The following is a 24,146-nucleotide window of genomic DNA, read 5'->3' as shown; positions in this document are numbered from 1 at the left end:
CGTAAATCCTCTGACTGAGCAGAGTAAGAGTACCTCGACGTCGTCGCCGGACGTGAGGGTTTGTAGGTGTTGTCTTGCGCGCTAGACTTTTCTGCATGCGCGTCGGAATCACCAACCTGGTAACTTCTGGTAATAGATATGGACTGAGTACGTCGCTGACTCTGGCCGCCTGAACGACGGGACGTGGTGCGCTCACTGTGGTCTCCCGCTCCAGCTACACCCTTCCCTTTGACATGCCGCTTCAGATCCTCCATCTCCGCCGCCATTCGCCGGATGACAGCGTCTTGATCCCTCAACTTATTTTCCAGACGTCTGGCGTGTGAGTCTCTCCTCCGCCGGTGACCGTCTGGACTCCGTGAATGTCCATGACTTCTTCCGCGCTTATCCCGCGCGTCTCCTGACTGGCCTCCGGTGGGCGTGCCCAAGTCCGCCATTGGATGGATGGCGGGAGGGCCTTCTCTCATTCGGGTGAACTCCGGGGTAGCTCCATCTATGGCAGACAACGGAAACTCATCGTTGTTCGCCATGGACGGCGATCAGATGAACCTGAAAGACAAGGTTTTGTCTGTCAAGTTTCCCATAGATGGCGCTAATTGTACGGGGAGCAAATATTCCGGCAAGCCCGTACTCCTTTCTTCCGAGCTCCGTTTATGTCCGATCACCTGCGTGCAAATAATGGTGAGCTACCCGGCGGTGTGTGGCCGGAAAAACCCTCTGACGATCAAGTTAGCACACACCTTAGGATAGAGAGAGAGAAAGAGAGAGGTGTTTGAGTGTAAGAAATTCCTTACAAAGTGTTCATCCATCACGTATGGGGGGCGCAGACATACTTATATACCCTCTGCGCCCCATATCCACTCCCAGTCATCTCCTGACACGTGGCTCCGCTATCCCATCTGTCAGCATAAACCTTGTCGATCATCACCTAATCACAACTGCCTGCCTTCTCAGCTGGAGCTCGGCAGCCGAGCTGCTCTATCCACGGCCGTGCTGTGCTTCATACCCAAGCACTTCACTGGCTAGGCCCAGGGAGGACTGGGCTAGGCGACATCTCGGCAAAGCCGAGCTCGGGGCACCTCCTGTGGTCGGCCTTCCTGCGGATCAAACGGTTTCCTCGGTTGACCACGCCTTTCCGGGCGCCGGTCGCTCAGCTTGTCTGGCTTCAGCCGTCCCCTGATCAAGCAGCTCGGTCTAACCGAGCACTGCCTTGCCGAGCTTCTTTACGGTCCGGGGCGGCACACACTTGGCCCAATTCCTACCCGGGCCAAGTTCTGGCAGCCCATCTCCGGGCGGATAGTCGATTATCTCGGCCCCATGCACGGTTGGGCTCTTAACCTACTCGGCCGTTGCCTCGGCCCAATTCCAGATCATAAATCACCCTCTCACCATATAATTTATTATTATTATTATTTGTTCTCTTCTCTATTTTTTTCCCCAATTTTTTTCATCATTTTTTTCTCTTTCATCAATGTTGGCTAGCATCACACAATACTATAGAAACTTACGAAATATGAATTTTTCTTTATTTTGTAAACATATTTGTGTATTAATTTTTTTTAAAGAAAAATAAACATAATAACATTTCATATTTATACTAAAAAAAATTGACTTATAAAAATTACCAAATGTTACCTCATAAATATATATAAAAAAATTATCATTTTATCTTTTCACAATCCTATATGATTCTCAAATTTTAATTATCATTAAAAAAATAAGTCAATATTTCTCACCTTAATAATAAAATTTTTAAAAATAAATATAAAAATGGAAAAATATATAATCACGTTATAATAAATTAAAATTAGATGATAGAGAACGAAAGATAAAGAAATTATTTGAGTTATTTAAATTTATCATGTCTTATGTCTAATTAAAATAGGAGTTTACTTGAAGAAATAAATTATTTTAAAATAATAAAGTACTCGAATAATTTGTTATTTATTACATCTAAAATCTATATCTCCATCGTTGTTTCTTTCATTTAAATTATTTTTATTAAATTAAAATCTCAAAATTAATTCAAATAAGGAATATGGATATATATATTTTTAATTTCATTAATGGTTTTTTTTTTTTTTTTAAACTTATAAAAGTTCAAAACTTATAGTGGGAAAAAAAATACAAAGTCAATGAAATATCAAAAAAAAAAAAAAATTGTGAGAAATAAAATGATAATTTAATATATAGATAAATTACAATTAAAGGGTATTATAGTTATTTGTACAACTAAGTTAACACCGCTTGACTTAAATTAAAAGGAGCAGAGAATCTTGATAACATCAGAAAAAATAAAGAAAGTTTATGTAATTATTGAAACTATAAGAGAGATCCATATAATTATCAAAAATCTTAAGGGAGGTGAGTGTAATTTACCCTCGTTTTATGTTGTTAATTGTTTTATGGAGAATTTGTTTTTTTCTTTAATTCTTAAATTATTATTATTTGTTTTTTGGATGCCCAGACCTGCCGTACACTAGCCCTGCAATAGCCATAATTTTCAGGGATCACTGTGTAATTGTAGAAACCTCGAGAGGTTTTGTGTAATTAATTATCTCTATATTAGAGAGAGGAGAGGCGCTGGTTTCATCTCGAAATCTGATTTTTCGAATCTGTAGCTGATTTTGTTTCTCCATCATCGTCAATACTTTTCACCGAGTTCAATCCGTATTTTCAATGCTTGCAACCAGAGGTGAGTACGCATTCTCTTTTTAATTTACAATTGTATTGTGATTACATCAAGTTTAGGTTTTATTTTTATTTTTTTTGGATGAATGGATTAGTTTAATTGATTTTGCGTATTTTCTGTTGTTTATGTATATGAGGAAAAGATAGAATGATTATCACTCAGCGGTGCCTAATGTAGATGCTTAATTCATCATTTCATTCTTCGCTTAGAATTCCATATTTGTTTTCTGGGCAACCAAACAGATTTGTTATTGGTTCTGGTTTTGCTGCTTCTTTGTGTCCAAGCGTTGTGGATGTCTGTCGTTTTCTAGCCACTAATAGACTTTGGTGGTTATAGAATCGACCTCATTTGTTGCAGTGTATATATATATATTTGAGGGTAATTGGATCTGATAACTAGGGCCTCTATGATCGTCAAATGGTAACTTATTTGGGATGATCTAAATAAGTATATTTTTTAATTTTTTACTAAAAAAATGTGTAGAAAAGTAGAGTACAAAAAAAATGTGTAGAAAAGTAGAGATGTGATGTGACCTAAATAAGTGCACTTATCAAAATAGGTGCACTTATATTCATCACGCCAAACAACTAACGAGAAAGGAGCTTCTCCATTCTTCAAAGTCCATTCCAATTTATGTGGGAGCTTCTATTTCCAACTACTCAATTCTCACACCCCCAATTCTCTCAGTGCACATACTTTCTTGGTGCACACTACAAATTTAAATATTTTATTTTTTGCTGAATACACACATTTATATAAAAATTCCCTTATCTTCAATCTAAAAAACCCTAACCCTAACCACTGGCTGCCAGTCATCGCCGCTACCACTGGCCTCTTCCAACCCCTTTCTCGCAATGGCTTGCCAATGGTGGTTGGCGGTGTGGATGGCTTGCGAAGGCAAGCAATTTGCGGCAGAGGACAGATCGGAATGGTGGCAATGCTGCTGGCAATGCCTGATGGATGTAATGGTTTGAGGATTAGGGTTTGAAATGTGAAAGATAAGGGTATTATGGTAATTTTATTTTTAGGATAAAATTGTAATTAAAAAATTGACGAAGTGTGTGAACTGAGGAAGAAGGGTTTGTGGAAATAGAAGCTTCCAATTTATGTTCTTTTTGTAATGGATAAATTACACACACACCCTTGAGGTTTGTAACTAATACATTGGTACCTCTGAAGTTTCTGAAATTACTCCCTCTCCTTGAGGTTTATAGGCATATTACAAAAAACCTCTCCATTGGTTGACTGTCAACAATTAATTCAATCACCCCTCCCTCTCACTAGATCATTGTTTTTCCTTCCCAAGCACTCATTTTTCTTCCTCTCTCTATACCCACACCGTTCCCTGCTTTCCCCTTCTTTATCCTTCTATCACGACACCACCTACCACCTCAGGAACCACATGGGAAGAGCATGTGAGCACGATGCTAGGAGGGCGGAAATACTAGTGCTCAATCTTGAAACTTGGAAACACCAGTGCTTCATCTCAGCTTTCGGACCTTCGGCACTTGATCTTGGACCTTGTGATAGGGGTAGGGATCGGTGATGGTGGTGGTGGTGGTGGGGTTGGGGATTTGAGCACATTGATGGATGGAGAATGTGGGCTAGGAGTTGGAGGAATAGTGGTGGCTAAGTGGAATGGGGGTTGATTTGGTTTGATGTTTGGAAGTGGGTAATGGGGGTGGAGACAGTGGTGTGGGTGTTGGGGTTGGATGCAGAGGTATAGGTGGATAAAGATGAATGTTCTACAAAAGACCCAAGTGGGTGTGGGGTTGGAGACAGAGGTATTATAGATTTGATTTGGGTTTTGCGGTGCTACATGGAGGCTTGGAGTTGTTTTTTTAGGTGTATTTAGTGGTTGATGGCGGCTGTGAGGGGATGATGGCTATGATGGTAGAGGTAGGGTGGTTGATGGTTTTCAGTGTGTGTGATGGTGGTAGGGTGGGAGAAAGTAGTTGTGCGGATGCCTATTCCATGTTTGACAAAATGCCTTAGAGAGGACAAGGGCTGGATGTACAAGAAGCTCATCCCAATGGAGGCAAACAACAAGGGTTAAAGAGTCATTTTAATTTTTTTGGTTAGATTTGTTAAACGACAAACTTTGACAAGGAGTTGGTGTAATTTTCAGAACCTTAGGGAGGGAATTTGTATGAAAGACGAACCTCAAGGGATATAGGTGTAATTTACCCTTTTGTAATTTGTGTGATGCAGAGGGAGAAAGGATAGAGAGGAAGAACACAAGGGTCACAACCCTAATCAACTTTAAGCTCTCAATTTTATTCATTAACTTTGAATAATACTAGACCAAATAAAAATTACAAAATTCTAAATGAAGTCCCATGCCAAAATTCTTGCGAGCATGCATGAATATTGAATTCTATTATATCCTTTTCAAATGTCGTGGTCTTCCATTCTCATTCTTGCTGATGCAATGTGTTTTGGACAGAACTTTGTTAGCAATTTGGCTATGCTGCTTTACCAAATTAGCAATAATGAATTTATGGATTTTAAGAAGTTATTTTACTTTTTTGTTTTTTTTTTGTTTTTTTTTGGGGTGATTATAGAGGCCAACATGGTCAATGAGAAAGGAAAGGGTACTATTTCTAGCTCCAATTTAAACCCCAAGAATAATGATGCCTCTAACACTTCTCAAAGTGAGACAACTTTGTCCGTCTCAATGAAAATGAGTGTTAAAGAAACCGGGGTTGCTAATGAGAATGAAGATAAGAAACACAATGAAAATGAAGAAGTAATGAATGAAGAAAATGCATTACCTGATATGGCGAATGGAAAATTTTCCATAGAAGAAGAGAAGAATGAGGAAATCGCAATGGAAGAAGACGAAAATCATGAAGATAATACCATGGAAGAAGACAAAAAGAATGAACCAAATGCAATAGACGAAGAAGATAATGAACAAAATGCAACAGAAGAAGAAGGAAAAGAGCAGGAGGAGGAAATCAAAGGAAAAAATGAGGAAAACACAATTGAACAAGCAAAAAATGAAGATAAATTAGGAGAAAATTCTAGAGAGAAAGTCAAAAGATCAAGGAAACGGAACAGAAAGAAGGTGGCACAAAGGGGTTCTGAGATAGTGGCCACTAAAGTGGAAGATAAGCCAGAATCATCGAGCAAGAAAAAGGTGTCAAATAGGGGTTCTGAGACAGTAGCCGCTAAAGTGGAAGACAAGCCAGGATCATCGAACAAGAAAACGGTGTCAAAGAGGGCTGAGAGCATGGGGATGGTTTTCATGTGCAGTTCGAAGACAAAAAAGGATTGCTACCATTATAAGGTTCTTGGGCTGCCTGCAAGCAAGAGAGATGTAGTACAAAAAGTTTACAAAGGGATGAGGCTGTTTTTGTTTGATTTTGATTTGAGACTCATGTATGGGATTTACAAAGCTGCAGGACCAGGGGGTTACAATATTGAACCCAAGGCTTTCCAGTCAGCGTTCCCATCTCAGGTTAGTCTCTACTTCTACATTTTGTTTTAACCTTTACTTGGTGCATGTGTTTGATTAAAAATTATTTTGGGGAAGAAATTTGCAGGTTGTTAACTTTAGTGTAACCATGAATTGCCATCTAAAAGGATGCGTAGGTGTGAGGGTTTGTTTAATTAGAACAATGGATGGGGGTGAATTGGAATTAATTGGGATTAGTCAAAAAAGGAAATGCTTTTGTGTTTGATTGCTGTGAATGGTTGCATTCAGCTGGGTTGGGGATTTGTGCTTTATCTCTATGAGACTTTGTGTGGTCTCAGTAGAGATAAAGCACAAGTGAAAAGTTTACCAGCTTTCACTTTCTATCCCGTCCATTTTGCAACATTTCCATGTCATAGAAGGAGTGTTGGTCTGTATTGGAAGTCTATGTGAAGAAAGATCCTTGTTTTGTGAGTTAAGACATTTGTACTATGCTTTATGCTACAAATGTAAATCTTTTTATCTAGTCTTGCCAAATTCCTCAACCAGGAGCATTATTTGTTAAATTGTTTGGTTTAGAGAGGGCTTGATTGGGACTCAGATTTAAGTAATTTGGTTCGGTTGTTTGTAGGTCCTCTTATGGCTTCTTTGTGACTTTAATAATGAGTTTGACCATCTGGCTACTATCATTTAAATTTTGTGATTTTGGAAAGCATCAAAAGCTACAAATCCACTATCTATATGGGGCCATGGAAAAAAAATATAGAGGAAAGAATTGGATATGATGTACATAAAGAGGTTTTGATATTTTTAGATTGCCACTAGTTTTTGATAATAACTTGTGTTTATGGCTATTACTTTTACTGACACGTACATAATATAAATGATATATGTGAAAGGGTAAACTTCACTTTGCCCGCTTATAGTTTATCCCATGTGCGGTTTGTCCCCCGTCATTTGGAAATAAGCACATAACCCTCTGTGGTTTGTGGATTAAAGTGGACCGTCAGATATTTTGTCCAAGTTAATGGCAAATGTTAGAAACATAAGTGTTATGTAGAGAGAGAGAGAGAGAGAGAGAGAGAGAGAGAGTTGAGTTCTAACTGGTGGTTGGGTTTTTGGACGCTCATTACACCTGTGTTACCATGGATATGCTAATGTTTATATATAAGCTTGAATGGCCTGTGAACTATCTGATATTAGGTTGTTGTGCACTGACGGTACATTTACTAGTAGTGGTGCTGTAAACATCAGTGTATATCGCTGAGTTCTGACTGGTGGTTGGGTTTTTGGACGCTCATTACACCTGTATTACCATGGATATGCTAATGTTTATACATAAGCTTGAATGACCTGTGAACTATCTGATATTAGGTTGTTGTGCACTGATGGTACATTTACTAGTAGTGGTGCAGTAAACGTCAGTGTATATCATAATGAATGACAATATATTTTTGGACTGATATGTTTGAAACTAAATTGACTTGTAAAAGACAAAATGTTCGATTTGAAGCAAAATTGAAATCCCAAAACACATATTCCTTAAAATTTCTGTATTTAGTTGAAAAACACTACAAAAGTGCTCAAAATATTGTGAAAAGATAGATTCATTATTTATAGAAAATAAACATCATTGTTTTGGCTGTTTATATCTAATACAATGATAAAAATGGATCTATTTGGAAGCAAAGAGAAAATTCACTAGAACAACTGCTTAATGGAAATTAAGCTTCCACGTCGAATTTGTTTTTGATAATTCCACTTAAATTAAATATATTGTCCAAATAAGAGTTTCAACTTCTCACTCAGGTAAACTGAAATTTTATTCAATTCACTTACTTTTGCCGTTTCAATAACTAATTCACTTATGCAGTTTCCATAATTAATTTACTTATTAGCCTTAAACATCTCACTTTATTTTAAAACTTAAAACACTTTAAAAAGTTTATATGCTTATTGTTTAAAAAAGAAAAAGGAAAAAAAAAAGAGTTAGTGGAGCAGTTGGGTCTGATTGATCTAACTTATGTCATAATAAACCATGTTTATTTCACCAAAATAATAATATGTAATTCATAGGTGCAAGTTACTTTAGCCTTAAACATCAAAGATGTATTTTGACATTTTTCTAAGTAAAAAATGAGAAAAAAAAAGGTTTAAGAATCTGTTAGGTCTGACTTGATCTGATTAGATCACATAAACATTTTGTTCACGAAAATAACAAATCATATATAGGTATTGGTTAAATACTCTTAGAAGTTATATTATGACATTTCATTTATATATATATTAAAAAAAAAAAAAAAAACGAAGGTAAAAAATGGTTGGAATCTGTTGGATCCGATAGTTTCAAAAATCACATGAATCATAAAACGTAAATTGAACTGTGAATCATGCGATTCACCATTGATTCACTTAGAAAATATGAAGAAGAAGAACTCCGAAAATATGAGGAAGAAGGAATATATTTCTGTTATATTCAAAACTTCTTATCTTACAAGACCAAATGACACTCCTTATATAGGAGATATTACAAACATCATCATAACCCATTATATGCCACTTACATATTATATATTACCACTATCTACCACTATCATATTATATACATGCCACTATCTACCACCAACACCACTATCATATTCTATACATGCCACTATCTACAACCAACACCACTATCATATTCTATACATACCACTATCTACCACCAACACCACTATCATATTCTATACATACCACTATCTACCACCAACACCACTATCATATTATATGCATGAACACAATTTCCAGCACTCCCCCTCAAGCTGGTTTGAAGATATCTTCCATAGTCAGCTTGCTAGTCAGCTTATCAAATTGCTTCTTGTGTAGTCCCTTCGTTAGCACATCAGCTAATTGTTCACCTGTTGGAAGGTAGGTCATACAGATTATGCCAGCATTGATTTTCTCCTTGATGAAATGTTTATCCACTTCTATATGTTTTGTGCGATCATGTAGAACTGGATTATGAGCTATAGATATAGCTGCTTTGTTGTCACAATAGACCTTCATAGGTGTCGGGTGAGAAAGCTTTAATTCTTCAAGAATTCTTTTAATCCACATTACTTCACAGATTCCATGGGCAACAGCTCTGAACTCTGCTTCTGCACTACTTCTAGCTACCACATTCTGTTTTTTACTCCGCCATGTAACTAGGTTCCCACCTACAAAGGAGCAGTATCCGGATGTTGATCTCCTGTCTGTAACACTTCCTGCCCAGTCTGCATCTGTGTATACTTCAACTTGAAGATGTCCATGTTTCTTGAATAGTAAGCCTCTCCCTGGAGTTCCTTTCAAATATTTTAAGATCTTATAAACGGCCTCAAAGTGCTCTGCCCCGGTGAGTGCATGAACTGACTTACCATGCTGACTGCAAAGGCAATATCAGGCCGCGTATGAGACAAGTAAATCAATTTCCCTACAAGTCGCTGATATTGTTCTCTCTCTTTGACTTCTTCTGCCTTAGCAGCTTGTAACTTCAAGTTAGGCTCGATCGGAGTCTCCGCCATCTTACAACCAAGCATACCTGTTTCTCCAAGGAGATCAAGAACATATTTTCTCTGATTAACGAATATACCTTCCTTGGATCTTGCAAATTCCATTCCGAGGAAATACTTGAGGGCTCCCAGATCCTTAATGTGAAATTCTTTTGCGAGTTTCTCTTTGAGGGCTGCTAACTCTGCTTCATCATTACCAGTTAAAATGATGTCATCAACATAAACAATCAAAATTGTAATTTTACTGTTTTTTGAATGTTTATAAAATATTGTGTGATCTGCTTGACTCTGCGAGAAGCCACAACTGATAACTGCCTTCCCAAAGCGTTCAAACCACGCTCTTGGTGATTGTTTGAGTCCGTATAATGACTTGTTCAATCTGCATACTCTGTCACTTCCAAGTCTCTGCTCAAATCCCGGCGGTAGGCTCATGAACACCTCCTCTTCAAGATCACCATTGAGAAATGCATTTTTAATGTCAAGTTGATGTAGAGGCCAATCTGAATTTACTGCAAGAGATAACAGTACTCTGATGGAATTTATTTTAGCAACAGGAGCAAACGTCTCCTGATAGTCGATCCCATAAGTTTGAGTGAAGCCTTTAGCTACCAGTCTCGCCTTGTATCTCTCAACGTTTCCATCTGCGTTACATTTTATCGTAAACACCCATTTACACCCAACTGTTTTCTTGTCTTTGGGTAGATCAACTATCTCCCAAGTACCACTTCTCCTTAAAGCATTCATCTCCTCCATGACTGCTAATTTCCAATTCGGATCATCCAATGCTTCCTGTATATTCCTTGGAACAAACAAGTGTGAAATCCTAGATGTGAAAGCTCTATGGTTTTTAGACAGTCTTTGATAGGAGAGGTAATTTGCAATAGGATGTTTAATGCAATTCGGACACCTTTCCTAATTGCTATAGGTACATCAAGGTCGGAAATAGAAGGAATAGGATTACCTAAAATTTCGATGCCAGAACTCGGGTGGACATTCGGGTCATTAGGATGGACATTCGGGTCATTATTCCTCAGATGAAATCGCTTCCTAGTATAAACCTGAAGCTCAGGATTTAGATCATTTTGTAGTACTTCTCCCCCTAAACAAGAATCTTCTTGACTAGGCACCATAGAACTTGGTTCTCCTAAGTGATCATTATCAGACAGATGTGGTTTTTGTGTAGGATAAATGACATTGGGGAGCGGGATAGAAGTATCCCAAAAACGGTCTTCTACTCCACTTGTCTCCCCCTGAAGAGAAGTGTTGGGGAAATAGGATTTTGTTTCCACAAATGACACATCCATACTCACATGAAATTTCTTGTTTTGAGGATCGAAGCACTTATACCCCTTTTTGTTTGAGGAATAACCCAAAAAAACACATTTTATAGCACGGGGGTCAAGTTTTGAACGAAATTGACTGGGAACATGAACATAGGCAGTACATCCAAAAACTTTGGCGGGTAAATCAGAAAACAACCTCGTGTCAGGAAAAAAAGTTTTGAGACAATCAAAAGGTGTTTTGTATGTTAACACCTTTGTAGGCATCCTGTTTATCAAATAAGAGGCTGTTAAAATTGCTTCACCCCATAAATATTTAGGAACATGCATGTAAAACATTATAGCACGTGCTACTTCAAGTAGATGTTTATTTTTTCGTTCTGCAATGCCATTTTGTTGAGGGGTATCCCGACATGTAGATTGATGAAAAATCCCATTTTTTTCCAAAAACTCACCCAACTGCTCATTGAAATATTCTGTTCCATTATCAGAATGTAAAATACCAATTTTGGTTTGAAATTGGTTTTCAATCATATTGTAAAAATTTGTGAATAAATTTTTCACGTCAGATTTTTTATTCATCAAATAAATCCAACATAAGCGGGTATGGTCATCAATAAATGTAACAAACCATCTTTTACCAGAAAGAGTAGTGATTTTAGAAGGGCCCCAAACATCACTATGAATCAAATAAAAAGGTTTTGAAGCCTGGTAAGGTTTTGGCAAATAAGTAGAGCGATGAAATTTTGCAAAAATGCAACTTTCACAATGAAAAGAAGAACAATCAATCCCTTTAAATAATTCTGGAAATAAATGTTTCAGATAAAGAAAACTAGGATGTCCTAGCCTATAGTGCCATAGCATTATTTTTTCTCGAACAGAGATTGAACTGGTACTATTAAAGCTCTGAGCTTTTTTATTACTAACAGGTACTTCATCAAAGTAGTAAAGACCTTCAAGTATCCTAGCACGCCCAATCATCATCCCCGAGTTCTGGTCCTGAAATTCACAATGAGATTCAAAAAATGTAACACGACAATTAGAATCCTTAGATAGTTTACTGACAGACAAAAGGTTATAGGCTAAGTTGGGGACGTGAAGAACAGCATTGAGATTAATTTTCTCAGTTAGTTTAATAAATCCTTTTCCTGCAATAGGTGAAAAACTACCATCGGCTATTCTGATTTTGTCATGACCAGAACAAGGGAAATAGGTACTAAATAAATGGGAAAAACTAGTCATGTGATCGGAGGCACCGGAATCTATGATCCACGGAGAGAAGTTTAGGCAAGAGAAGGCTTTAGGATTTCTACCTGTTTGTGCCAACAAAACACTAGGAGTACCGGTTGAGGAGTTGGATTTTATCAGCTTTAAGAGTTGATCAATCTGCTCTTTGTTAAAGGGACCTGAATCGGCTTCATTAGCGGTAGGAAAGCCACGATTCTTCTCTCCTTGTTTGCTGCTTTTCCAGTTGGCAGGTTTGCCATGAATCTTCCAACACGTTTCGCGTGTATGGCGAGGCTTGTTGCAAAAATCACACCAGACCCGTGGCTTATCATCAAACCTGCGCTGGTAACTTGCAGCCTTGTTGGCCGCAGCATCGCTAATTAAAGCAGAAATTTCAATTGATTCACCATTACCTTTTTTCTTAAGCATGACGCTCCTTCGGCTCTCTTCCCTTCTGACTTCGGCAAATACTTCGCCAATGGATGGGAGAGGAGGTCTGCCAATAATTCTTCCTCGCACTTCATCGAACTCAATGTTGAGGCCGGCAAGAAACTTGTAAATACGGCTGTCTTCCACAGTTTTCTTGTGGTGGTTGCAGTCGTCAACCGATTTCCATTCGTATGTGTTGAAGATGTCAAGATCCTGCCACAACCTTTTCAACGAATTGAAATATTTGGTGACGGAATCATCTCCTTGACGAATCTCTCCCAACTTCAAAGTTAATTCGAAAACTTGAGATTGATTTCCTAGGTCAGAATACATCTGACTAACATTATCCCACAATTCTTGTGCAGTAGTATAGCACATGTAATTAGAGCTTATATCCTCCTCCATGGAATTGACCAACCATGTCATAACCATGGAGTTTTCAGCGTCCCAATTGTCGAACAGCGGATCATTAACAGCAGGAGCCTTCTTGTCACCAGTGATGTAACCGATCTTTCCTTGCCCACGGATATACATCCGGACAGATTGTGACCAGCGGAGAAAATTATCACCATTTAGGCGGATGGTGGTGATTTGGACAGAGTGAGAGTTGGACATTTTCACCGGAATGGCAGCGGCAGGGGTTGAAGTGGTTCCGGACGTGACTTCCGACATGGCTATGACGGTTTTAGGGCTGCTGTGTTTTTTGTTGCTCTGATACCAACTTAGAAAATATGAAGAAGAAGAACTCCGAAAATATGAGGAAGAAGGAATATATTTCTGTTATATTCAAAACTTCTTATCTTACAAGACCAAATGACACTCCTTATATAGGAGATATTACAAACATCATCATAACCCATTATATGCCACTTACATATTATATATTACCACTATCTACCACTATCATATTATATACATGCCACTATCTACCACCAACACCACTATCATATTCTATACATGCCACTATCTACAACCAACACCACTATCATATTCTATACATACCACTATGTAAGAAATAATGTATAGAGAAAGAGAGAGAATAAATTGTATGTATTATTATTGATTGATATATTGATATCTATTACAATGATTCATGATTCCTATATATAGAAGAGGGTGAGTGTGTAGTAGGTAAGGAGTAGGTGAAGTGGAGGTGGTAGTGGTGTAGTGGGTTAGGTTTAGTGGAGTAGGTGAGGTGGTAGTGGTGTAGTGGGTTAGGTTTAGTGGAGTAGGTGAGGTGGTAGTGGTGTAGTGGGTTAGGTTTAGTGGAGTAGGTTTAAGTGGGTGAAGTAGGTGGAGAGTAGGATGTATAGAGAAAGAGAGAGAATAAATTGTATGTATTATTATTGATTGATATATTGATATCTATTACAATGATTCATGATTCCTATATATAGAAGAGGGTGAGTGTGTAGTAGGTAAGGAGTAGGTGAAGTGGAGGTGGTAGTGGTGTAGTGGGTTAGGTTTAGTGGAGTAGGTGAGGTGGTAGTGGTGTAGTGGGTTAGGTTTAGTGGAGTAGGTGAGGTGGTAGTGGTGTAGTGGGTTAGGTTTAGTGGAGTAGGTTTAAGTGGGTGAAGTAGGTGGAGAGTAGGTGGATTTTAACAGCCCCCCGCAAACTCAAGGGGGATAGGAACTAACCAACTTGAGTTTGGAGAGAGTAACAAAACAAGAAAATACATAAAAATAAAAGAGGATAAGAGACACTGTATGATCGTGTCAGACCATTGGTGAAGACACTGGATGGTGGTGTCATAACGTTGTAGAGGACACTGTATGGGGGTGTCATAACCATGTAGAGGACACTGTATGGTGGTGTCATAACGGTGTAGAGGACACTGGATGGCGGTGTCAGACCGATGTAGAAGACAGTTTATGGGGTCTTGCTGGACCCTTGTAGAAACTAACCGGAATCAATGTCGGGACAGTTTACAGAGTCTTGTCGGACCCATAAAGGAGCTAACCGGAATCAATGTAGGGACAGTTTACAGAGTCTTGTCGGACCCATGAAGGAGCTAACCGGAATCAATGTCGGGACAGTTTACAGAGTCTTGTCGGACCCATGAAGGAGCTAACCGGAATCAATGTCGGGACAGTTTACAGAGTCTTGTCGGACCCTTAAAAAGTCGCACCCTCAAAAGGTGTGCCCAATTTTTCAAAAAAGACGTGCCATCAAAAGGCGTGCCCAATCCATGAAAAGACGTGCTATCAAAAGTTGCGCCCTCAAAAGGCGCGCCCACTTCATCAAAAGTCGTGCCCGACAGAAAGCGTCGAGCCATCAAAAGGTGAGCCGGAGACGCGGCGAGGCACGTGAGCGACAGAGCGGCGTGTCGGCCGCGTCGTCAGTGTCAATATAAACCAATGCGGAGGCGGAGGAAACCAAACCAGACTGAAACCTCTGAACTTGTCATTCTGAAACAATCTGTAAATACTCTGTATCCAACCCTTCTCGGAAACACTCAGCAACCCAAAAAACATGGCCTCTTCTTCCCGTTCAGCTACCCAGAACATGGCCTCATCTTCCCGTGGTCTGCTCACTCTCTTTCCCGACCTCAACGAGTCAACAGGAGAGATAACTGGTGCGGTGGCCCGTGAACCTCAACCAAACACCTCTGGTTTTGCTCCGTTGAACTTTCCGATGCGGTCGGTGGAGCAAAAAATGGCGGTGCAGTCGGATGTGGAGGCCAATCAGTATACCTTGAAGTCATGTGTGGAAACCATGACTGCGGTTACAAATTTGTCGAACCGGCTGCAGAGTAGGACAAATGAGGTGCAGCAGTTAAACGCCCAACTGGCTCTGCTCCAACGCATGTATAAGGATGCGCGAGCAGAGATAAGTGTGCTAAAGGCGGAAAACAAGGAGCTGAAGCGGAAGGCCAGTTTTATGTTCCGATTTGGAGGGCCGCCATATGCTGCAGTGGAGGAGCAGGGAGTAGTGATCATGCCCAGTGGAGTGGGAAACACGGAGGCAACACTGGCAAGGGCCGCCCAAGACGGTGGCAAGAAGAAAAGACCGGCAGAATAGGCGAGAAGAAAAATCCCACTGTTCCGATTTGTGTTGGTTGTGTTTTGTTTTGTTTTGTGTTTTTTTTTTTTTTTTTTATTATTTTTATTTTTTTTTTATGGTGTAAAATGCTGATCGGGGTTGATCCCCGGCATGAAGAAATGACAAGTTTGTAAAATGTTTTTTTTTTTTTTTTTTTTTTTTTTTTTTTTTGAGTGTTTTGTTGAAAAAATAAAAATAAAATGAAAGAAAACAAGGGAGAAAGAAAATAGATAAAAAATATTTATAGATGGATTATATGAAAAACATCAGTGCGATTGTTTCAAAATAAAGTGGGGTATTTAAAAAAGAGGAAAAGTGACTTGGAAAAAATAAATAAAAATAAGTGATTTTTGAAATCAAATGGAGGAGAGAGAGGGACAAACCCATGTGATAAAGTGGAGAGAGAGTCGGTGAGTGGGGTGCAAAAGGTGAAGGAGAAATGATGGATTGAAAATGGTTTGGGTCAAAAGTGGACACTGTTAGTGGGGAACATGAGTGCATTGATTATTTGATATAATAATAATAATAATAAAAATAAAAAGTTAGAACAGTTGGAGAGAATGAGTGGAGTATGGTAAGGGTTTCATCCAAAGCCAAAATTCCTGCAGCGAATCACTTCGCAAATCCTAGCATGAGCTTTTTCTCTTTCCAGGCTTATTCATGAATTTCCTGGTGATTTCAAGAGCCTCTGGTGGCATTGTGGCAGAGAACACCCCAACCTGGATTTTGGGTGGCAGCAACTGAGAACACCCCAACCTGGATTTTGGGTGGCAGCAACTGAAAAATATCATAGATCTGATTTTTAAAAACCTCGTGACAGCATTTCATCAGCTTCATCCAAGACAAACATTTTGATGTAAACAGGGCGAAGTGATTGTCTCCGCAACATGTCAAACACACGACCAGGAGTACCAACAACAACATGAACCCCACTGGAGAGAATGCGCTGATCTTCGCGCACACTAGTCCCTCCAACACAAGCATGAACCTTCACACTTTACTGGGCAAGTTCAAGAGTGGGTGGAAGAACCAAAGCTTGGCACTCAACCAAGCTATAATCTAGCTGCTGCAGAATTCCAGAGCAGAATGTTGCAGTGTTTCCAGTTCCAGACTGTCTCGTCATATGAGGTGAAGAATTCTTCTCCATCAGCCTCACACATGACTACAGTTGCACAAATCTTTGTTGATTTTATCAACGGAATAGGTTGAGGTCCGGCGGGCGGCTAAGGTGAGGTTGCCGCCCGCCGGGGAAGCGAAAATACTAGGTTTTAAACCAGCTCTGATACCATGTAAGAAATAATGTATAGAGAAAGAGAGAGAATAAATTGTATGTATTATTATTGATTGATATATTGATATCTATTACAATGATTCATGATTCCTATATATAGAAGAGGGTGAGTGTGTAGTAGGTAAGGAGTAGGTGAAGTGGAGGTGGTAGTGGTGTAGTGGGTTAGGTTTAGTGGAGTAGGTGAGGTGGTAGTGGTGTAGTGGGTTAGGTTTAGTGGAGTAGGTGAGGTGGTAGTGGTGTAGTGGGTTAGGTTTAGTGGAGTAGGTTTAAGTGGGTGAAGTAGGTGGAGAGTAGGTGGATTTTAACACACTATCTACCACCAACACCACTATCATATTCTATACATACCACTATCTACCACCAACACCACTATCATATTATATGCATGAACACAATTTCCAGCAGATTCTATCCAAAAACTAATCCACCCATTGATGTAGTACCAAGAACAAGAAGAATAGAAGAACAAGAATCTGGGGATCACAGTCCCTAAACACTCTCAATATCAATCTCAATAATCAATAATAAAAGTTTACGTTTCTAAAACCATTACAAAAAGCCATGTATAGGTATAAGCACCAGCTAATTAAGAAACACTGCGATGTAGAATGAGATAAGAGAAGGGAGGGGAAGAAATACACACGACCACAACCTCAAAACAATCTCCAATATTATTAATCAAAGCCGCCCATTACAATCTCAAAAGCCTAACATGTATAGGCCAAAACCCTAAAATGAATTAGGAAAAAAAATCCTATAGTATTTGGAAACATAAGCAAAATAACTAACTAATAATTATTTAATGCTTCACCAAATAATAATAATAATAATAAAGCTACCAATTATAGGACCAAAAAGAGTTCTCGGACCCATGGGTTTCACTTTGGGTTTTTGTGGGTGTACTCGGCAAAGTCCACGCATCACACATGGCTTTGTGAGAGATTACAGCTTCACTACATATGTGGACTAACTCCCTTAGACTAGTATGAAGCTTTTTAAAGCTGTGAGGGGTTAGCTAGTTGAAATGGCCTAACTCCAAAGCAAACAATATTGTGCTAGTCGGGGAGGGTTAGCTGCTTCATTTGGCGTCGTATGTGAGAACTCCCTGCTAAGGCAGCCAGTCCACTTGGGAGTTATGTGTGTGTACTTGGCAAAGTCTATGCATCCCACATCACAGTTCCATTTCACTACATAAGTAGACTAACTCCTTTAGATTAATATGAGGCATTTTAAAGCCGTGAGGGATTAGCTAGCTAAAATGTCCTAACTCTAAAGCGGACAATATCGTGCTAGTTAGGGAGGATTAGTCGCTTCAGTTTCCAAATTTGATAATGGGCTTCCAACCAGTCTTGGACTGTGTCATAACGCATTTAGGAAACTAATGAATGGCAACTACTGATATAAAAATAAAAGCATAAAAATAAAATCCTATTAAAGCACAAGTTCTAATTATACTAAATTTATATATTCTGCAATGCTATGAAGCACTGATACTTTAAAACAAGTGTCGTATTCGTGTTGGACACACGGACACCTCGGGGACACGTATGGGACACGCCATGTGACGTGTCCCCTTATTTAATTAATTTATTTTTAGGAGACATGCCGGGGACACTTCGAGGACATACTAGGGACATACCAAGTTTTTTTTCTCATTTTTTTAGTACTTTTGATGAATGTTTGAATGGAGAATGTTTATTATTTTTTTCTTAGATTTAAATACTTAGAGCATCCTTACCAGACTAACTAAATTTTAGCCTAAAATATTATTACAAAATTCATCCCCTATTTTAGGAATTACTTTTTTATCTACTTCCCCCAACAAACTCCCTATTCTTTCTCTATTCTATTAAAATAATATTTTTAATTACTTTTAAATTTAAATATTTTTTGAATAATAAAATAATATAAACACATGCAATATCACAGCAGGTGCTAGCAGCAAAAGAAAGCAAACAAGGGCGGTCGACCGGCTGGATGAGCGGGCGGTTGACCCTAATTTTGGATATTTTCCTTCTTTAGCTCTAGGACACTCACGGGGGGACGCTCGGGAGGACGTCCTTCTTGCCTTCAACCTTTAACGAAATAAAATAAGAATTTATCAGATATAAGGGAGCTACAGTGACTCCCTACTAATAGGGAGTCACTGTAGTAACACTTATATTTAGGAGATTGGATAAGGGAACTGCTAGGGATGTGTTTTGACAGAAAAATTCCTTATTTTATTTTAACTAAGGAGGTAATATAAGGGAAGAGATGGGGATGCTCTTAATGTGTCATCCATAAAAAAAAAGATATAAACTGCAAATGTTAATTTAAAAGTGTTTTTTTTTTTTTTTTTTTTTTTTTTAAATTTAAAAATTATAGAATTAGAGGCATTTTTGTTAATATAGATTGTTTATGGATGTAATATTAATCTAGATAGCAAATAAAAATATATGAAAACATATTTTATTACTGTGTCCCCATTGTATCTGTGTTCTCATTTTTTTAAAATCACCATATCCCGTGTTTGCATCCGTGTCCGTATTTGTATCTGTGTCTGTACTTCTTAGCTGCAATCTATGAAGTACCAACACTTCAAAACAAGTGTTGTATCCGTGTCGGACACGGACATTTTGGGGACACACGGACACTTCGAGGAGACGTTTGGGACACACCACATGGCGTGTTCCCTTATTTAATTAATTTATTTTCAGGGGACATGCCGGAGACACTTCGGAGACACACTAGAGGCATGCCAAGTTGTCTTTTTTTTTCATTTTATTTAGTGCTTTTGATGAATATTGAATATTTATTATTTAGTATTTTTTTTTTAGATTTAAATACGTAATAGATCATCCATAAAAAATATATAAATTGTAAATGTTAATTTAAAAATGTTTTTTTAAATTTAAAAAAAAAGAATTATAGTTAGTTTTTGTTAATATTGATTGTTTGTGAATGTAATATTAACCTAGATAGCAAATAAAAATATATGAAAACATATTTTATTGTTGTATCCATGCTGTGTCTGTGTCTCCATCTTTTTGAAATCTCTATCGTTGTGTTTGTGTCTCCATTTTTTTGAAATCGTGGTCCCGTGTCCACATCCGTATCCGTATCTGTGTTCGTACTTCTTAGGCTGCAATGGTTATTGTCAACCAGTGCCTTTGCAATTCCCATCACTCATAGACACGCCTCAATCTACCCATGAATTGTGAAACGAATCATGAATCATAAGATTCTGGTAACAGATTTAAAAGATAAAAGAAGTTGAAAAATCCTTGATTACACTGCTCATGAGGCTATCTGAGACGAACATTGTTTGCATGAATCAAGCGCTGTGCTGCATAAATCTCTCTCTCTCTCAACATTTCAATACATACATTTAATTGTCTCTCTCTGCGTGGAATTAAATATTAGTCCAGTCTATATTTTGAGTTCTTCTAGCCATTGCTCAACTGCCTTGATTGTTTTGGCTTGTACAGTGACCAAACTCATTTTCGTTTCGGGACTTTCTGTCATTACATGCTTGATTTGAAATTGTTTAAGGTCCGTGGTTTCCTTTCTTTTTTTTTGTGTGGTTGATTTAGCTTTTTTAAAGTTACTTACCATAAACTTCTCTTCATAATTTTATCATTCTAATGGAAGTTAAGAGCAATGCAACCTACATAAAGTAAATGACATTATTCTTGACCACATACTTGGGACAACCATTTAGTCTTTTTAGTGAGTGCCAACCAACAGGACAATCACAGGCTCTGTGAAATTGGATTCTGCAAACATGTCTGATTAACATATCATTACAGAAAATGCTGATTCAAGTAAAATTATTTTGATACCCACAACCACATGTCTGGGTTTAAATCGTTATTTTTCTACCAACATAGTATACTGGTATTCCATTTAAATTATGGCCATATATGAAGATGGGCGTTATAAATGTTTGTCAGGTTGCTGCTAAATCCAGTTTAGGTGGACTGTATGGATGGTAGATGTTAAGCTTCCGTAGTCAATTTCTTAAATTGGCTTCTAATGGAAATCATCCAATTATTGGAGTAAAAGAAGTTGTAGTCAATCTCAATTTGTTTAGTAGTTCACAAGATTCATAAATTGTTAGGATGAAGCTTGTGTTCTATTGTCAATGTTACTTGGTTTCTTTAGTAATGATATTGTATTTGTGTTGCAACTTTCTGAGTCACTGTTTTTTCAATCAAGTTGTGGAGGACCAAATCTCCTTTATATAATTCTTGAATCTGAGTCATTCCTTTGTTAATAGTGGAGTGTAATTTTGATGTCTGTTTTTGGGCTACGCCCATGTAAAAGAAAAAGGAATAAGCCTGGTTTTGGCTAAGAGCGATGAAAATAACAAGTGTACTTTATTTATTTGTCTCCCTTCCATGATGCAAGTGCTGTCTGCTCCCAGCTGTGTTGCTGTGGGTTCAAGTCATGTGAATTAGCCTTGTCACAAAAAAGTTGGGGGCCACGACTTGCCAACTTACTACCTCTTCTGCACTGGGTATGATGACCTTCCATCATTGATGCAGTTAATATGAATTAGTCTTCATTGTATGCCTGGATTCTTCTCTCAAAAGTATATTATTGACAGAAAATAAGAGAATAAGCCTTGGCAACTTATTACCTCTCCCAAACCTGGCTGTAAGCAGAGGAGCCTTCTGCATAGGGGTGTTTGGGAAGTAGGTTTAGGGGGCTAAAATAGCCTGAAAGTAGAAAAAAGCCAAAAGCATATGCAAACAAAAAAAAGTGCAACCCATCTGCAGCAGGTCCATGTGGGGTGTGGCAGGGCTAGCTATGCAAAAGACGATTTTCCCTTTGAAAGTTTTTGAAAACCACACCAATCATTCATCCATTAGGGGCAACTTTGTCATTTCCCTTCCCACATCATTTCAAACACATTTTCCAATACAACAATCAAGCAAAAAATCCAACCCATCTTCCCAAACACAAAAATCTAAAATAGCCAAATAGCCAAAATAGTAGGCACTTCCTAAACACCCTCATAGCAAACAAACTGAGCTGTTCATGAACTTATGCTCAACTCGTTCAAAGCTTGATTTGTTTGCTACATAAACAAGCTCGAGCTTTACTCTTAGGCTTGGTTAGTAATCGAGCCAAGCTTGAGTAGACCCAAGGTCGGCTTGATAAGGCTCATGAACACAAAATATGAAATAATTTTATTTTAAATAATATATTAAATATATTTTATTTCTTTATTTGTGTTTGGTGTTTGTGTAAATTTTCATTTGATTGATAAAATTTATTATTAATATGAGCATTCTTTTATATTGTGTTCATAATTTTCTATTTTTTCTCTTAATATGCTTAATTAATTTAAGTTTGATTTTTCTTTTCGAGCTTGAGTTCTTCTCGTCAAGTATCTCGTTTATGTAAAATTGAGTTGACTCGAGTCGAGCTTGACTAATTCTTAGCAAACCGAGCTAGAATACTCCGGAGCTTGAATTGTTTGCAGTCCTACTCCTGGACTGGGTATGATGACCTTCCACAAATGAAGACGAATTAGTCTCCAAGCGTTTACCTGGATTCTTCTCTCAAAGTTTATTATTGACAAAAAATGAGATAATAATTACTTATATGCGACATCTTTTATTACAGTTGTAAAACTGAGGAATTTTTATGGTAGGTTCGATTTACTGTTTTGGAGGATTGCAATCCGTTAGCAGAGGAGAAGTTCAAAAAGGTCATCAAAGATAACTACTATGCAAGGAACAAGTTCGATTGCCAACTGACCTCAGAACAGGTCTGTCCTTGTTTTTGCTATGTTCTCAGAAAATAATAACGTCAAATTATTTGGGTTTGGTGCTCATTCTTCTGCAGATCATTGAAACTAATAGCATTATATATTCTTGATTAGGTGAAGAACTTGTGTAAGCTTTTTGTTGCTTCCAGCAGAGGAAGCTCCAACTCTAAGAAGTCGGGCAGAAATCTTAAAGCAGAAACCCGTACATATGCGGATCGAGACAGAATCAGACGGGCAGAGAGGCACTCTGGGTTGGTTGTGGACCGCCAGTACCATGACCGTCCGATTATTTATGAAAGCGAGATGTTTGCACCTCTTCCCCGACGTCTACCTTTGACTCCACCGCCAGTTGCCGCTCCATCGTATGTTTCTTATGGGAGGAGTCTGGAAATGGATGTTTACGGGCAGGACCCACTTGTTGAGCATCGTGACCGTCGTCTTTTAGATTTGGGTGTAAGGCATCGGGATGAGATTGGAAGCCGTGATCCCTACATCTCATACAGGGAACCTCTTTCATTCCGCGATCCTCTGTATTCTGCACACCTACCACCACCAGAGTACAGTTCTCCTGGACTGCGGGCAGAATACCGTCCTCTTACATCTGAGTACCGTTATCATGAAGAAGCACCATCTGAGTATGGTCCTCTTCGAACCATGTATCGGTATTAGAATTCAGTGTTGGAAAATCAGAAAATTGTGTCACTGAGCAGTTTCTCTGGTATTTCAGTTCTCTTGCTGAGCTTTATGTTGAAGTTTCAGGGAAGTCCTGATTTGACATGTTTTTTAACTTGATTAGTCGAGGTGTGTCCAAACTAGTCCGTCTAAACACCCGATTATTGAAAAAGAAGAAAAAGTCCTGATTTGGGCATGTTTTTCAGCTTGAGATCAAATTAGTTGGATTGTTTTCTTTAAGCAACATTTGGATTAGATATGAGTATGAAATTAGCAGGAATTGTGTAGGAAGTTATCTTAGGAAGGCTTGATTCTCTGTACCTGACCTGTACCTTATAAAACTTCTATGGAAAAAATTTAGACTTCTCTTTTCTGCCCAGTGTTGCATCCCTTGTTCCAATTTGCTCATAGTAGCTTTAGGCATGTTTGTTTGGGCGGATTAGATTGGATTAAATTAGTATTCCTATGATGGTTAGTTTGTGAATATTATTCTCTTTGAATTATGGATCTTATCTTGAGTTTGAATTGGCCCAAAATTATCGATAGGGATAACCTGAGGATTGGTCAAATGGTAAAGACTCGAGAGTAAGCTTCAATGTTTAGAGTTTGAGTCACCTCAAAAGGCTATTAGAGGTTTTCCTGATTGTTAATTTCAAGGCCTCAAGATTAGTTGATGTGCGTGCAAGTTACAATTGATTATCAATAAAAGAATTTATAGCAAAGGGTCGATAAGATTTTATCAATTTTGTAATTTCATCAATTAGTTTGAACCTCTTTTTAGTACTCATTTTGTATGTATTTTGTTA

The 24,146-nt window shown here is 38.3% G+C and overlaps 1 protein-coding gene and 1 long non-coding RNA gene across 2 annotated transcripts; one reads left to right on the top strand and one right to left on the bottom strand.

The window, feature by feature from the left end:
- The first annotated feature begins 2,413 nt into the window (after positions 1-2,413).
- Positions 2,414-23,719, top strand: LOC114261993 (uncharacterized). Its single transcript, XM_028202320.2, has 4 exons — positions 2,414-2,692; positions 5,254-6,152; positions 22,552-22,668; positions 22,783-23,719. The coding sequence occupies exons 1-4, from the start codon at positions 2,677-2,679 to the stop codon at positions 23,335-23,337; spliced, it is 1,587 nt and encodes a 528-aa protein (XP_028058121.2). The 5' UTR covers positions 2,414-2,676; the 3' UTR covers positions 23,338-23,719.
- Positions 16,040-16,496, bottom strand: LOC145822537 (uncharacterized). The gene is made up of 2 exons (XR_014363922.1): positions 16,373-16,496; positions 16,040-16,335 (listed from the first exon to the last, which is right to left on the bottom strand). It is a non-coding gene; the product is annotated as an uncharacterized LOC145822537 (long non-coding RNA).
- Positions 23,720-24,146: the final 427 nt, after the last annotated feature.

The sequence above is a fragment of the Camellia sinensis genome, chromosome 3 (genome assembly GCF_055761805.1).
Source record: "Camellia sinensis isolate YWXY chromosome 3, ASM5576180v1, whole genome shotgun sequence".
Classification (NCBI taxonomy): domain Eukaryota; kingdom Viridiplantae; phylum Streptophyta; class Magnoliopsida; order Ericales; family Theaceae; genus Camellia; species Camellia sinensis.
This window is presented reverse-complemented; position numbering and strand designations above follow the sequence as displayed.